The 14,792-nt window shown below is 57.1% G+C and overlaps 7 protein-coding genes across 7 annotated transcripts; 3 read left to right on the forward strand and 4 right to left on the reverse strand.

Moving 5' to 3' along the window:
- Window positions 1-890: 890 nt before the first annotated feature.
- PAN0_003d1458 (tannase subunit) lies at window positions 891-2,723 on the reverse strand (the record flags this gene model as incomplete). The annotated part of the gene is made up of 1 exon (XM_014802417.1): window positions 891-2,723. One exon carries the CDS (start codon window positions 2,721-2,723, stop codon window positions 891-893), a length of 1,833 nt encoding a protein of 610 aa, XP_014657903.1.
- A 1,088-nt stretch (window positions 2,724-3,811) lies between these two features.
- Window positions 3,812-4,506, reverse strand: PAN0_003d1459 (uncharacterized protein; the record flags this gene model as incomplete). The annotated part of the gene is made up of 2 exons (XM_014802418.1): window positions 3,812-4,304; window positions 4,424-4,506. 2 exons carry the CDS (start codon window positions 4,504-4,506, stop codon window positions 3,812-3,814), a joined length of 576 nt encoding a protein of 191 aa, XP_014657904.1.
- A 798-nt stretch (window positions 4,507-5,304) lies between these two features.
- On the forward strand, window positions 5,305-6,191 carry PAN0_003c1460 (glycoside hydrolase family 11 protein; the record flags this gene model as incomplete). The annotated part of the gene is made up of 2 exons (XM_014802419.1): window positions 5,305-5,964; window positions 6,120-6,191. The coding sequence occupies 2 exons, from the start codon at window positions 5,305-5,307 to the stop codon at window positions 6,189-6,191; spliced, it is 732 nt and encodes a 243-aa protein (XP_014657905.1).
- Window positions 6,192-7,006: 815 nt separating this feature from the next.
- PAN0_003c1461 (uncharacterized protein) lies at window positions 7,007-8,120 on the forward strand (the record flags this gene model as incomplete). The annotated part of the gene is made up of 3 exons (XM_014802420.1): window positions 7,007-7,103; window positions 7,217-7,957; window positions 8,077-8,120. The coding sequence occupies 3 exons, from the start codon at window positions 7,007-7,009 to the stop codon at window positions 8,118-8,120; spliced, it is 882 nt and encodes a 293-aa protein (XP_014657906.1).
- Window positions 8,121-8,712: 592 nt separating this feature from the next.
- Window positions 8,713-10,446, reverse strand: PAN0_003d1462 (major facilitator superfamily transporter; the record flags this gene model as incomplete). Its single annotated transcript, XM_014802421.1, has 1 exon — window positions 8,713-10,446. The coding sequence occupies one exon, from the start codon at window positions 10,444-10,446 to the stop codon at window positions 8,713-8,715; it is 1,734 nt and encodes a 577-aa protein (XP_014657907.1).
- A 551-nt stretch (window positions 10,447-10,997) lies between these two features.
- PAN0_003c1463 (fungal specific transcription factor domain-containing protein) lies at window positions 10,998-12,719 on the forward strand (the record flags this gene model as incomplete). Its single annotated transcript, XM_014802422.1, has 1 exon — window positions 10,998-12,719. One exon carries the CDS (start codon window positions 10,998-11,000, stop codon window positions 12,717-12,719), a length of 1,722 nt encoding a protein of 573 aa, XP_014657908.1.
- Window positions 12,720-12,824: 105 nt separating this feature from the next.
- On the reverse strand, window positions 12,825-14,606 carry PAN0_003d1464 (x-Pro dipeptidyl-peptidase C-terminal non-catalytic domain-containing protein; the record flags this gene model as incomplete). Its single annotated transcript, XM_014802423.1, has 1 exon — window positions 12,825-14,606. The coding sequence occupies one exon, from the start codon at window positions 14,604-14,606 to the stop codon at window positions 12,825-12,827; it is 1,782 nt and encodes a 593-aa protein (XP_014657909.1).
- Between the last annotated feature and the right edge of the window lie 186 nt (window positions 14,607-14,792).

Below are 14,792 nucleotides of genomic sequence, written 5' to 3' on the forward strand. Positions count from 1 at the left end.
TCCGCGCGCTACTCAGAGACAAAGGGAGATGGTGTTGGCAAAGCATTGTGCGATGGCAGACAAAGGGATTCAGTCCGGCGCAGTTGAAAGGGATTCAGTCCGGCGCGGTTGAAAAGAAGGGGAGCTAGCCAATGGGCAGAAAAGTTGACGCAGTGAGAAGCTGACGCACTGACAAAATTGTGGACGGGAAGGTGGTCTGACAGGCGGTGAAAATTGTGGATTGCCTGGCAAGTGACTGATGGGCAAGTGACGGACCGACAGACTGACGGGAAGCTGTGTGTACCTTGGGCACGGCACCAGTGTCAAAGTTGGATTTGTCTGTTGGGCACTGGACCTGTCCTCCACTTTGTCCGTCGCCCAGCCAATTTCCTTGCAATTTTGACGCGTCCCTTGCCCATCGCCCGTCCCTCCACCCAAAAATTGACATTGTCCGTCGCGGCACTGGAGCAGTGTAAATTTGCCTGTCCTTTGGACCGACGGACAGCTGGAGCCGCCCACCGTTTGGCAGGAAGGAATCGCCCGTCGCCACCAACCGATGCGCCGCCGCCTAGGGCTAGTGTCAGTATGTCGATACGCAAGTTTGACTCGCAAGCTCAATGCGGGCGAAGACACAATCTTTAGACGACTCCAATGAGACGACTTGGGTCGTCGAACAGCTGGTACTTCAAAGCAATATACATCATAGTCCTTCAGTATTAGAAGTCTTGCGAGAACTAATCGTGGGCAAATTCAATCAAAGTATTTGCTGACATGGCCAGATTTGATAGCTGATTGGCACGGAGAAGCGGAGAGTTTTCCAGGTATTGCTATTCGAGCAGCCTTCGAGTGGTTGATTGTGACGACTGAAAGGCTAGCGCCTGAACCTCCCGAGCATTGTACCGCAGAAAGCGTTAATAGACAGCATACCCAAAAGCTTCAAAGGCATAGGTCCACGACTCGCGGGCCTCGGTGTCCGGCATCTCGCATCCCATCGCGTTAATGTCAGTGGCGTTCTCGCTTGACCACACTGGGCGGTACGGCCATCGGCAGAGGCTGACAGACTTGCCCTCATCCGAACCTCCCTGGGTGACAGTCGCGTTGAGTCCGGCCGGTGCGATGTCGCGCTCGACCCAGTCGATGATCTGCTGCATCAGGCTTGCTGCCTGTGGGAATGGTCCATTGGGCTGCAACGAGTTGGCGCTGCAATGGGCTCCACCAGGAACGAGGAAGAGTCGATACCATTCATCTAGGCGCTCCTCTTGCTGAGCAGATGCCAGGTCTGCATGCATCGAGCTTGCAACAGACTGACGGTAATGGACCGACGAGGCAGCAGGAACGCTGTTGTCGGACTCACCGTGGTAGTGGATCAACTTTCCGCCGTGATTTGCAAAGGTGGAGAGATCCGGCCAAGTCGTCTGGAGCGTGTCATAGTATTCGCGGGTGCCCTTGTCCATCCATGCAACGAGCTGATCGTTGGTGATACTCGCAAATGCCTCGTCATCGAGATTGTCCAGTTCGAGACGCTCGAGGAACTTGCGCACGAAGACGCCACCGGTGCTCGGGATGTTCAGCACCCAGGACGAGGTCGCGTTGTCATATGTGGGCTCCGCGTCTCCGAGATCGGACCCAATCTGCCAGGAAAGATAGGCCCTCTTGCCACTTGAGGTGAAGACACCTTCGTATACGGCGCGGGCGATCATGACGTCGTCCACTGTCACTGTGCCGTTCTGCTCCGGAAGGCTGTTTGTCTGACTGCCCGCGGCCAGCTGTCGGCGGCCAAATCCGAAGCCCAAAGATGTGGAAGTCTCGGCAGCACAGTAGTAGGCCTTGCCTACGGTCGAATTCAGGTTGAACCTGCTCATGCAGAGGTCGGTTCTCGAGATGACGCCGTCCGTGCGGCCATCGAGCGGATCGCAGGCTTCAATAGTCGCATTGACAATCTTCTGAAGCGCGCAAGGCGGGGGAAAATAGCCGCGTTGTTGCTCGATCGCCGCGGGATTCAGGTGAAGTATCTGCTGCTGGCCTTGTCGGAAAGCGGGGGCACCAGCGACGACGCCGTCGTACAGATCACCCCAGCGCTGTACCTGGCTCATGGCCTGCCGACCGCCGTCCGAGCATCCGGAGAAGTAGGTCCAGACTTTGCTTGAGTCCGTGTCGCTGCCGTACAGAGAAGGAAGTATCTGCTTGGCAATCAGAGTCATCTCGCCAAGAGCCTGATACGAGAACATGCGCACTGAGTCCCAGTCCAGCGTTCCGTTGGCCAGTAGTACTGCCTGATCGAGTGATTTGTCGAATGCGTCGTAACCAGCATCTGTGGCCCCCGACGCAGCCCCGTAGGCGAGACCTCCCGTTGCATCGCTCGAAAGGCTGTAGCCACCTCCCCCGCCCACATAGAAGCGGCTTTTGTACTCTGAAGGTGCTGGGAGAGCGAATCGAAGCCGGATGGTGCGATCTTCAGCGCCGGCATGGACGTAGTTGACCGTAAGGTTGCAGAAGCTGTAGATGTTGGAAGCGACAGACACGCTGGGTCCCGCCGCTGTGCCAGAGCCGACGGACGTGTTGGTGAGTTGCGCAGTGAGGCTTTCGGGAAGAAAGTTGATGCCGAGCAGCGTGCCGTTTGTTGGAAGAGCATTGCGCAGATTGTCGGCCTTGCAGAGTTCGGCGAGAGTAGCGTTTGCGGCTCCAGTCAATCGAGCTCGAACGAGCACGATGACCAGGAAAGTTTGAGCTACTAGGAACAGCATCGTGATTCTGTGTAAGGTCTAGAATGAACCTTCCAACTCTGAGGTTGAAGTCGATGGGAGGTCTTGATAAGGCTCTTTGGCCGATATTTATGCTTTGTGGTCTTATCAGCCCGACAAACACTGCGAGCTTCGAGGCAGCAGCGGCCTTTTATCATGATAGTCTCGCATGCGCGCTGTCGCGCTTCGCAGCTCTTGCGGAATGAAGAAGAAAGGGTCGACCGTCGCGCTTGCCGGACCAGACCGCGCGCCTGAAGCATCTTTTCACGAGGCGGGAGAGGTAGGAGGCATCTTGCGAGGCGGCAATAGCTGGCGGATGTTACAGTGAGACAGGGTCCGCCTTCCATCGTGTGGCGGTGCCGGCGGTGACGGCGGTGAGCCAGGCCACGCTGGTTAAGCACGCGGTCGCGACCAAGTCTTTTGACCCACGTGGAAGGTGCATGAAATTCCCGCGCGTGTCACTCAGCCAGCCACATGATCCTCACACGGCAAGACTCGTGGTGAAACGACGGCGAGGTCGGGACAGGAGATGAGTCGCAAAGTCTCGATTCCGAAAGCCGACCGCTCCGGTACACGACTGTGCCGAATCGATCTTTGCACGATCCACCTCACTGCTTCCACACGCACCGCCCCCATCAGCGACATGCCGTTCCGAAGGCTCGGCCTCACTGAGCGCCTTGCGTGTATAGTTGACAGCCGCGGTCCTTCACTATCATCTGCTAAAAAGCGGTCTCGCCGCATGCTTTTTGCTTCTTCAGGCTACTGCCATTCCTTGCCACATGCTTCCGAGTCGTTGCCGCGCTCGTTGATGTCATCATTCTTGCCAGGCTGGTTGTCAAACCGACACGTATGGTCTGGACAGCATGGACGTGGCGGGCTGTGTGATCAGACCATGCGCTTGGTGAGTCCATGTACCCGGACAGAATGACAATGAGCTGGCGCCGTGCGAAGCAGCACTAGCCGCACATGCGTAATGTGAGCCCTGCGCGCAAGAGGCAGGACAACACGGGCAGCAGCAAGGCGAGTAGTCATGGTTGGTGTTCCCGGCACGCGCCTGGGCGGAAGCCGCCATCAACGTGGTAACGTGGATCTCAACGCGCTGGATCTGCGGTGGATTTGCGGTCGTTTACGTCGTGGCTCATTACATGGCCGTTGTTGCTATCGCTGCCATTGTTGACTTCAATGTCGACGTTGCGGTCTCGCTTTTTGACTTTCTTCAATACGTTGTCCCTCCTTACCTTGCGATGCTCCTCCCTCACGGAGGGCCGTCGCGAGCAACCCTGTAGAAGGTAGACAGTACGCAGGAACGCGGGGCCTCGAGAAGCCTTTTCACCCCACCAGCGACCGATGGCAGCGCAGCCGCACGAGACAAGACGGAATCGCTGCGATACTGTGGACATAAACGTCCGCGTCGCTCTTGCTCGGGTCGTCGCCGCTGTTGCGATTGTTTCGCTACCTCGACGAGCGTTGCGCGGGAAGCGACGTCCACTTCGCCGGTCCGTATATACCGGACCGGTGTGCAGTGACGACTCGCCGGACCCCAATCCACCGGCGGCTTCGCTAGACTCTTCCTTCCCAATGGGGCTAGCGCCGATTGAAAATATTCATCAAGCCCTGCATCAAGCACAACGGCGGCTAGCCGAGCCTGAAATTGCTGCTGGCCTTCAATCATCCGACTCGGCTGTCTAGCACGGCCTACGCACGCCTTCAAGCGCGGGCTAAGGCTCGTTTGAACGCCAACTAGGAAGCGGCTTGTGGCTGCAGAGTTGTCTCGATCTGACCACATTATGCCGCTGGCGATGGGTTGACATGCCAACCAGCATTAGGAAATTGCGTTTGCATTGCCGTCAAGGAGCGGGAAGACCGAGAATGCCGGCTTCTAGAAGCGAACCGCTCCGACCCCGCAAAATGGAAGCCATGCGAGCCGGCGACTAGTTCGCTCGGCAATCTCACGCCCAATCCCGCAGAACAGTAGAGCGCTAGCCCAAGCCGACACAGGGGAGCCTCCTGGGCGAGCATGAAGCACCCCTTGACACCGGTGACCCTACCCCGCAAAACCAGTCATCCCATGCGGCACTCTGGAACCCAAGGGTGTCATCTCGAACAGGCGTATCACATCTGCTGGCGATTGATGGCCGTACTAGCCAAATCCCCGCAGGACCAATGGCGTAGACAAGAGTGCGCAACCTGCAGGCGATATGCAACTGCTTTGTTCAAGGCAACAGTCTTGCATCGCCACCTGTTGCTTCGTGCTCGCCTGCGCGTGGCTCCCTACATGCACCGGCGATGTTCTCGGCTCGAAATACATTACGCGATGGAGCATCAGAACTATTCCTTGCTTGCACTGTCACCGGCAACGGCCAGCTTCAACTCCACGCTCAACATCTGACCCATTCTCTTTGGCCTCGTCTTCCACAACGAAGATGAATGTCAGCTACCGTGGGAGGAGGGGCTCCAACCACATAGCTATAAGTAGACCTCGATCCGGTTGTTGAATCAGAACCTTCCGTTCTACCGAGCTCGTTGATCTAAGCACACATACGAACGCACGCGCCGGCAGCCATCCCCCTCCCCATCTTTCATTATGAAGCCTTCCACTCTTCTCGCTTTCGCCAGTGTTGCAGGTGTCGCTGTTTCCAGCCCGATCGTACCTGCCCTCGAAGCCAACAAGGACGCTGGCAGCCTCGTCAAGCGCCAGTCCATCAACTACGTCCAAAACTATAATGGGAATCTGGCCAACTTCCAGTACAATCAAGGTACTGGCACCTACTCCGGCAGCTGGAACAATCCCGGTGATTTTGTCATTGGCCTGGGCTGGAGCCAGGGCACATCGTCCCGCACCATCAACTTCGGCGGCAGCTACCAGAGCAACCAAGGCTCGTACTACGCTGTCTATGGCTGGCTCAACAATCCTTTGACCGAGTACTACGTCGTCGAGAACTACAGCTACGACCCCTGCACCGCCAGCAACACTCAGCAAGTGGGCACCGTCACCTCGGACGGATCGAGCTACAAAATCTGCAAGCACACGCAGGTCAACCAGCCTTCGATTCAAGGTACCAAGACCTTCGGCCAGTACTTCTCCGTTCGCCAGAGCAAGCGCAGCTCGGGCAGTGTCACGCTTGCCAACCACTTCAACGCCTGGAAGAAGTACGGCTTCGCCAACGGCGCCACCAACCCAGATTTCAACTATCAAGTCTTCGCCACCGAGGCTTTTGCCGGGCAAGGCTCGGTCAGCGTGCAGGTGAGCGGGTAGATTCGCATGTGCCGTTCATTGCTAGCAGGATAAGGCGCAGGAGCTCTGTCAAACTCCACCCAGCGCCTTACGGTTCGGATTCCTGCCTGCAGCTGTAGCCGACGTACTCGGACACAACGGCCAGTTTTGTCTCACCTACATAGACATTGGATCTGGGAATGGAAGAGTCTCTTACTGTGACCTCCGTGTACCGTACACCTTGGGCAACTACGTAATACTGTACCTTACATTTGTCCATTACTCAGCACAACTTTCTCCATCTGCTTGCCCTTCAAGTCATCGTCAAAATGCAGGCAGCGAGCTGCTTGCCTACGGTGGGCTGGTCAGAGAGATTGCGACCAAGGCGAGCCTGTCTGCGGGAATAGGCTGCTGCACTCGAATGGGCGAGCTCTGACCCTCGCAGCTCTCGTGACGAATTCGGTCCGAGCCGGCTGTTTGCCTTACTACTCTTCGAACTCTTGGCTGCTGTTCGTTTTGTTAGGTGCTTTCCCGCGCGTCCCTTGCTGTGAGAAGTAATATCTCGTGAATGCAGCAGTCTTTCGTCCGTTGAAACCTGCGGCCTTTCTGTACGAAAGGGGGTCCACTGAAGAAGTCACTCAAAAGGAAGCGGACATCATGAGTTTCGGCAGATCGCGCTCGAAGCCGTTTCATTTGAGTACTTGAGCACGCCATCGATGTGGGACGCTTCATGTGACGGCAGCATGACATCCCTAACAGCTGTCAACGGCCGGAGGCTCCCATGTTGTACCCAGAAGATGCTTGGTCGCCGAACCACACCCACTCATTCGCGTTGTACCGTATCATAGCTGCAATACTGCCTCACCCGACACCTTCATCACTAAATACCGGCGATCGTACAGTACCATCCCTCATTATACGGACCGATGTTCCTTACTCTGTGCAGGCGCCACACTTTCGCATGCCTCTTCGACAAACGCGACCCTCGATAGCATAAGATGGCCGTCAGATCATGGCGGCCCGAATTTGAAAGCCTAAAGTATGAACCGACAATGCAGCAGATTTATGATCGATGTCGAATGTGAAATTGGCTGCTCTAGAGACCAGCGAGGGCGATCGTAGAAGCTCCATGTGGCTTCCAGTCGCATCGTTTGACTCGTACCAGAGCAGTTCGTATGCGCAGATGTGCGGGTCACCCTGTGACCGGCAGCCACAAATACCAACCCTCGTCGCTCCACTGTGCGCTCGATACTCAGGAATAGTCTTCTCAAATGTCCTACAGGCTTGCTGCATAAGATCGCCCGGTACGTGCTGCTGCTCTACATCATGGCCACACTCCTCTACATGGTGGTGCTAGCCGTGGCATCTGCCGATAGCAACGTCAAGCATAATCACGCTCTCTTCAACGGCATCCTGCCGCCCCCTGCAGTATTCGGTCTGCACGGCTATGTGCCCCTCAGCAAAGCGGGTCACGAGGTACCCGAAGAAACGAAAATCTACGCCGACTTGGCCAACGCAAATGGCACGGGACCGCACGTCGACTTCATATGGATGCGGCATGGGATTCCGAGCTACCTCACTACGAAGCTGAATCTCAGCAGAGAGTCGGTCGAGCAGAACCATTACAGAATTCTCATGGTGGAAGGAGCCGCAAGGGTCGAATTGGATGCCGTAGCATCCGCGCAGAATCGCGAGGCTGCTGACCTCAAGACGCGAGACGTGGGAGATATGGACATACAAGACTGCTTCGATCTTCCGCCGCTACCCCAAGGGGCTGCTACTGCCGTATGCCACAACAATCATGGCGCTCTTCTGAGGGATTGCGACTCGCTCTACTGGGCGATGACGGACGAATTTTGTAACGATTGGGACGAAGCAGGCCGAGTCTACGGCATTCAGCATTCGTGCGCCATAGTGGCGAAGAGGGCCAGGCTGGCTGCAACCTGCTTCAGCATTCGCGAAACCGCTTCGTACGCGTACGCGCTGCCAATCATCCATCAATGCTGGGGTACCCTGGGCAGTTGTACTATCTGGAGGAGCGGCGTGATTCAGGGGAACAACCACGCCCCCAAATCGTGTGTTTGTAACAACGAGAGCATCGGGGCTTGTAGACGACGGCCAGGACGGCCACACTTCTCCCAGCTTGCCGTGGTACCAAGATTCTGTCTGGCCGGACGGCACATTAGCTTCAGCTTGGCCTCCTGTACGGGCCTCCTGTACGGGAGTGAATAACCCATGCTTATCGCAGGCGTGCAGCAAAGGTGTCGCAAGCGGGTTTTGGGCGCCTCTGACCACTGATCTAATTATTCTGTGGTAGCGTTCTTCACCTCTTGCATTTGCAATTCGAGTCGATGACAGTTGAAGCTTGAGGGCTTACGGAAGAACGACAAGTTGTTTGACAGCGTCCTCGGAGAGATGACGGATGCGTGCTGCTGCTCAAAGATAAAACCGAGATCTGACCTGACATCGGACACACGGTCAGCAAACATCGTAATTTCCCGTACCATTCTGACACGGGGGTCGGTAGCGGGTCTCAATTCAACCCTTTGCTTGCTGTTGCTGCCGTCCTGAAATGGATGGCAGGAGTGAGCACCAAGGAAGCGAACTGTAATGGGGCATGACATATGATCTGCCCGATCTAGGCTGAAGAGCGAACCATGCCTTTGGCAAAGCCACCATTCTGATAACGACAGTCCGCAATACTCAGCTAGCTATCACAGTCCGCATTTTTTGCAGCACGTCCCTTCATTTCCCTGTCGCACTACTTGTGAAAGGGCACTACTGATTGAGCTTGGGCCAAAGGCGCTGCATCGCCCAGAGTCGGAACCTAGTGCCGAGAAAATACATGGGGACGGCGATGCCAGCAAGCACGCCAGAGATGATGGCAAAGATGTTCATGGCGCCGTCGTAGCCGGTCTTGGAGATGAGCGGCACGGTCGAGTAGCTGAGGCCAAACGAGATGAAGCCGCGTCCGGCGCAGATGACGAGCAAGACGGGCCCGGCTTTTCGTGGGAAGCTGTCGATGGCGTAGGTGATGCTGACCAGATTGGCACCGAGAAAGGCAAAGTAGCCGAGGTGGTAAGGAGCAACGACTCCCATCCACGACCACTGGGTAGGGTGAGCAGCGGCCTGGCCGTAGATAACGCAGCCGATGACCGCGGCAATACCAGGGATCGACATGGAGATGAGGCGGTATTCGGGCTGGAAGACTCCTTTGCGCCAGCGGCACATGACCTTGGCTAGCAGGTCGGTGCCGTATCCGAGGACAGGAACGAGAAGGACGCAGTCGAGAATCTGAACCAGCTGCACCCATCCCAAATAGGCGAACTTGAACAGGTATGGCGGGCTCATGAGGACTTGAGCAAAGGTGGAAGCCTGGTAGACGTAGATACCCAGAAAGGCGCCGTTGAGCAAAAGCAGCCAGAGGATGGAGGGGATAGCGAGACTTTTGAACGTGTCCTTGTAGAAGGTGAAGGTCTCGCTCCAGACGGGCTTGAAATGGAAGAGACGCAGGTCGTGCTGCCAGGTACGAGGCCCATGGATGTCGGGACGGAGTCTGAGACCGTTGCGAACGGCGCCACTTTCGCTGTCACGGCTGTCATCGGCTTCGGCAAAGTTGAGATGGACGATAGCGCCGTCCGTGGCCTCGACACGCTCGTACTTGGTCTCGACGACGAAGAGGTAGGAGAGAAGGAGCAGGGCAACGTTGACGAAAGTGATGATGAGGTACCACCACTTGATGCCCATGCTCGGCACAATGTAGGTCGTGGCGACAAACATGGCTGCGGTGCCCACGGTCTGAACGCCAATGAACCACGAGAGCTTGGTGCTGCGTTCGTGAAGGAAGTGAACCTCCTCGACGATGTACGGGGCGAGCGCCTCCGATTGGCCTGCTGCCATACTGAAGAAGCTCCTTCCGGCGACGTGGCTTCCGAGAGAGTCGGAGAAAGCGCACCAGAAGCCGGTGACGATGAGCATAAGGAGTGAGAAGAGGAAGACGGGCCTACGTCCGACGGTGACACAGAGCGGCATGGAGAAGAGGTTGCCGATGCCCATAAACAGCGTTGGGTAGGTCAGCAGGTCGGATATGCGGGCGGGCGACTCGTTCGGATACGCCTGGATCAGGCTCGGGTAGACGGCACTGAGACCCGACGTGCCGAGGACGGAAAAGGCCGAATAGGAACCGACGAGGAAGATGATCATGCACTTGTGCCATACGGCCAGATTGAGCGGATCCTTGGGGTCTGAAGTTGGCGTCGGGACCAACACCATGCCACCATGGTCGTAGAGTCGAAGCCCGGCCTCGGTAGGGTCTGCGGGCGACGTGTGGCTGTCTTTGGTCGCCGGGCTGACGTCCTTGGTCGAGTCTTGGTCAGACACGGAGGCGGTGGCCGTGACCACATCCATCTGAGATGGTCCTTCTTTCTTGATCAAAGTCATGGCTTGTGAAGCAGTGATGCTGACTTGGAGACTTGGGCCTGACAAGGGCTGGACAGTAGACAGAGCCTGCATATTTGTAATGCCGAGAGGTTCGGCCGCAGCGACGCTTCTGAAGCGCTCCGGGCATCTCAACTCGTTCGAGCCAGCGCAGCGTCGGTGCGGAGACCCCGCAAGCGCGCAAGTGCCACAGATGGCAGATGCTGCTGGTAGGCATGGTGGAGAGCGGGCGGAACGAAAGACAAGCGCCACATTGATTGAATGGGTTGTGGTTGACGCGGGCCTGCTCGTTGGAGAAGCGATCCAGGAACTGGCTACACGCAGCCCTGCTGGGCCTGCATCGGCTCGGCAACTCGACGCAACCTGTCCCAGCAGAGATGCCGAGCCGGGAGTCATGTGTATACCCCGCAATTTTTCGACGGCTACCCCACTTGTGCTGCTGGCCGGTCCTAACACAAGTCGGCAACTGGGCTTTCCGTCGCCAACTCGCGTGGCACCGAGCTGAGCTGCGTGCGACCATAAATACAGTTGCCGTACCGAACTCGCACCCCACCTCGTCCACAACGCCTCTCTTGCCTCCAGATCACCCTTCCCCAAAGGGCATCGCTCGGAGGCCATAGCGGCGAATGAGCCCAGGCACAACATCAGAGAAGCGACGGAGGCTCAACTTTGCCTGTACTTTCTGCCGCTCCCGCAAGACACGCTGCGATGAGGGTAAGCCGTCGTGCCGTGCCTGTACTCAGGCCGGCATTCCGTGCATCACCATCAACAATCGGCATCCGGACAGAGATGTAACACGAGGGCAGGCCGGAAAGTCCGGGATCCGACCCAACGCTAAACCATCGATGGCTGTACCAGAGCAGGGCAAGGCACGCAAGACCTTGCGCCAGCATGCACAGCAGGCAGATCAAAGCCTCGGCGCCTTTCGAGGACGTTTGCCACTCGTGCGCGCTGCAAGAGGCTCCACTTCTGTCGAAATCCACACCGAGTGGCTGCGTGTCGGACTCGGTCGACTCGGTCGCAGCAGCCGCCTCACATACGCCACGGTAGCCGCAAGTCCCGATCCCTTTCTGCCCAGCGTCTCGACCATGCCGTCACTTCCGAGCGACTGGCAGATGATGCTGAACCATTTCATCATCGGGAACAACACCCTTTTCCCCCTTCTCGATGCCGAGGCACTTTGTAGCGATGCCGAAGAAGTGCTGAGTCTATCACCTGGCAACTTCTGCGCTCGGCGAGGCGGGCTGACCCTCATGCAGATCTACCTGGCTGTTGCTGTCGGCGCCGAAGGCAAGTCGATATCTGCGCAGCCTCTGATCACGTATGCCAAGTCGATGCTCGGGCATGTCGCTGGTCTGCAAAGCCCCTCTGCCGTCAAGGCGGTTGCGCTGCTTTCGGTTGCTCTGAAGCAGACGGATGAGGTGATGAGCGCCTGGCACGTCCTCGGCATGGCAGTTCGCGCAGCACTTTCGATTGAAATCGATGCGAGGACCTGGAATACGCTGTACACGCTCGACAAGCTCATGGCGTTTGAGCTGGGAAGGCCCTCCAATATCGACGAGCGTCACGACGAACGGCTCGGCGAGATCTGCCACGATCACCCTTCTGGCGTCATCACGAATCTTGCACGCCTTCTGTCTGACGTCGGGCGACGATGCTTAGCGGTGAGCCAGCTCGAGGAGAAAGAGAGCGACGTCGATACTGTGGCCGATGTCATCCTCAACAAGGTTCGCACCACAGGCGAGTCGTGCCAATCCCTGCTGCGTTGGGCAGACCAGGTGCCGTTCGGGCTGCGACCAACCAACGATCTCCTTTCTGACAGCGGACAAGAGTGGCCGTGTCGATACATCTCGGCACACTACTACTCGGCTTTGCTCCTGCTGACCCGCAACAGCCTCTTGATCAACGCCGAAGCCCGTGAGATCGCGGTCGAGCTTGTGGCAAGCGATGCAGCCTGGAAGGGCATCATCCGTAACGGCGCCACCATAGCGGCCAACGCGGCCCGCCGCATGCTGCGTTTGGAGCTCGAAGACGTCGGTGCCCATCTGAGTGCCATTCTCGTTTTGGCCCTCTTCATTGCGACACAGCCATCATCTCGTCTTGCGGCGTCCGACATCAAGCTGATTGAAAGCGCGAGCCAGGCCCTTGTCGCCTCGAATCCCATCGACTCTCAGCTCGCATGCACGTTAGCCGCCGTCAATTCCCTGGTCGATCCAGACCACGCCATGAGTCCTGCGCCAGCCGCACAGCCGTACAGCGATCCTCTGCTCGCCTCAAACTGGAGCGAGCTTGGCTGGGATTGGGACATGAGCATTTTCGACCCTCTCTTTACGCAAGAATCGCAATAACCACGAAGCTTCGAAACTTATTACCACGATCCGTTCCGTCGAGGCCGACAAGCCTCAATCCACTCAAAGCACGTGCGGACGATGAAAGAGACTTCTCTTGCCGCTCTACACAAAGGGCATGATTACATGACTGGCATACTGTCCGCCAAGATGGACGTTGTGCACGCCCTTGTTCTGGACGTGCGCCCCAGATCCAAAATTGCTGACGGTGCGGTTCTGACCGCTAACGATGACGCGGATGCTTTCGCCGGCTTCGAACTCGACGCCGAGTGCCCAGATTCCGATATCGAGACGGACGACCTCGCCTGGTACCACCTTCATTTCGCGATCGTGAGGATGGAAGGGCCAGTGCGGGTGCATGCTCTTGGACTCGTCGATCGAGCGTAGCGATGCGCGCAACACTCCCATGGGTCCCTTGTAGATAGCCACCTCAGTCTGCTCCTGCGGCTTCATCTCTTCGAACGATTCGACCGGAATCCCGCTCCAGGGAATGTTGAGATTCTTCATCTGCTGTCCGCACACATCGAGCTTCTCGATGGTCACATAGACGTCCATGTCGTTGTGATCTGGACAGGACATGTACACGACAGCTTTTGGCAACCCCATGATGTTGGTTGTCGTCGAAAAGGTGTGCACAAAGCTTACGTGTCCCGATTGCTCTTCAGACTTGTAGCTGATCCTGGCCTCGGATTGCGGCGCCTCTTCAACCAGCTTTGCGTCAGAGCCAAAGAAAAGCTGCCGGTACTGCGTTCGCTTTGGCGGAAAGTCGTCCTCGACAATGTTCTCGTACGCCTGTGGCTCTTTTTTGCCAAATCGAAGCAGAGCCATTCGTACGCGTGGCACGCTCTCCCACCCGTTGTCTGTCTTGTCTTTGAGGAAGTAATCGAAGAACTGCAAGAGCTCCTTGCTTGCCTGAGGATTTCCCCAGAGGTCGAACCATTCTTGCCATGGATGCCAACGGAGCCACTTTTGCTCGGTATCCACCTGGAGCCAACCTCGGATGGCACCCATGCCGTGCATGGTATTGGTCCAAGTGCCAGTGATGTAGGTTGGCACCTTAATCTTGGACATGTCTGGTCGCTTGTCGTTCCACCAGTCGTTTGCTAGCGGATGGCGCTCGAACATCTGTCGGAAACTTTCGACGCCAATGCCGCCTTTGAGCATGTGCTTGACGATCAGCTTGTCGAAAAGGTCGCCGGAGTAGATCCCGCCGCGAGCAAACTGCTCGCGGTACAGATCGCCGCAGCCCTCCCATGGTGCGATGGCCTTGAGACTGGGCGGACGGAGCGCAGCAATGAACCACTGAACGATAGCAAGGTGGGAGTTGCCTGCCAGTCCGACGCTTCCTGTGCACCACGGCAGCTGAGCGATGTGCTCGATGGCATCGTAGCCATCCTCAGCCTCTTGATTGCCCATGATGACCATGGTTCCTCCGCTGTCTCCAGAACCTCGCGAGTCGATGTTGACGATGGCGTATCCATTCGGACACCATTCGGCTGGGTCCGGAGCCTCGAATTTTTCCAAGCCCGAGAGAGTGCCTGGCTTGATGCCGAGGTTCCAAGGCGTCATGTAGCCCAGAGACGAAATGCCGTTGAACTTCTTGCCAAAGGGCGACCAGCAGAGAAGCGCCGGCATCTTCTCGGCGCTAGCGGTGCTGGGGGTGCGGTAGATGTCGGCATAGAGCACGATGCCGTCCCGCATCGGAATGGCAACGTCATGCTCAACGAGCAGGTCGCAAGGAAGCGGCCGAGCGTCGTCGTGGTCGGGGTGTATCCAGCCCTTGCGCAACCATTCGGTGCGAGGCTTGAAGCCTGCATATCCAGCCTCGCCCACCTTGGGTCGCGGGATTTCGTCCAGTGGGACGTCGTCGAGTTGGAAGCTTCCCATGCTGGCTGTCTTTGCGAAACGAACGTCAAAGCGATCGTAAACTTGAACCGCAACATGAACGTGTATGGCAAAATAGACACCGTTCGGTCTTCGTTGGACTTTATACCGTGTCTCCGACTATTCCGAACATCGACGCTTGCCCAAGCTTGGTTTCAGAAAGAGCCTCAGGGTCCCACTGGCCGAGGT

The sequence above is a fragment of the Moesziomyces antarcticus genome, assembly GCF_000747765.1.
Source record: "Moesziomyces antarcticus DNA, scaffold: scaffold_v10003, strain JCM 10317, whole genome shotgun sequence".
NCBI classification, from domain to species: Eukaryota; Fungi; Basidiomycota; class Ustilaginomycetes; order Ustilaginales; family Ustilaginaceae; genus Moesziomyces; species Moesziomyces antarcticus.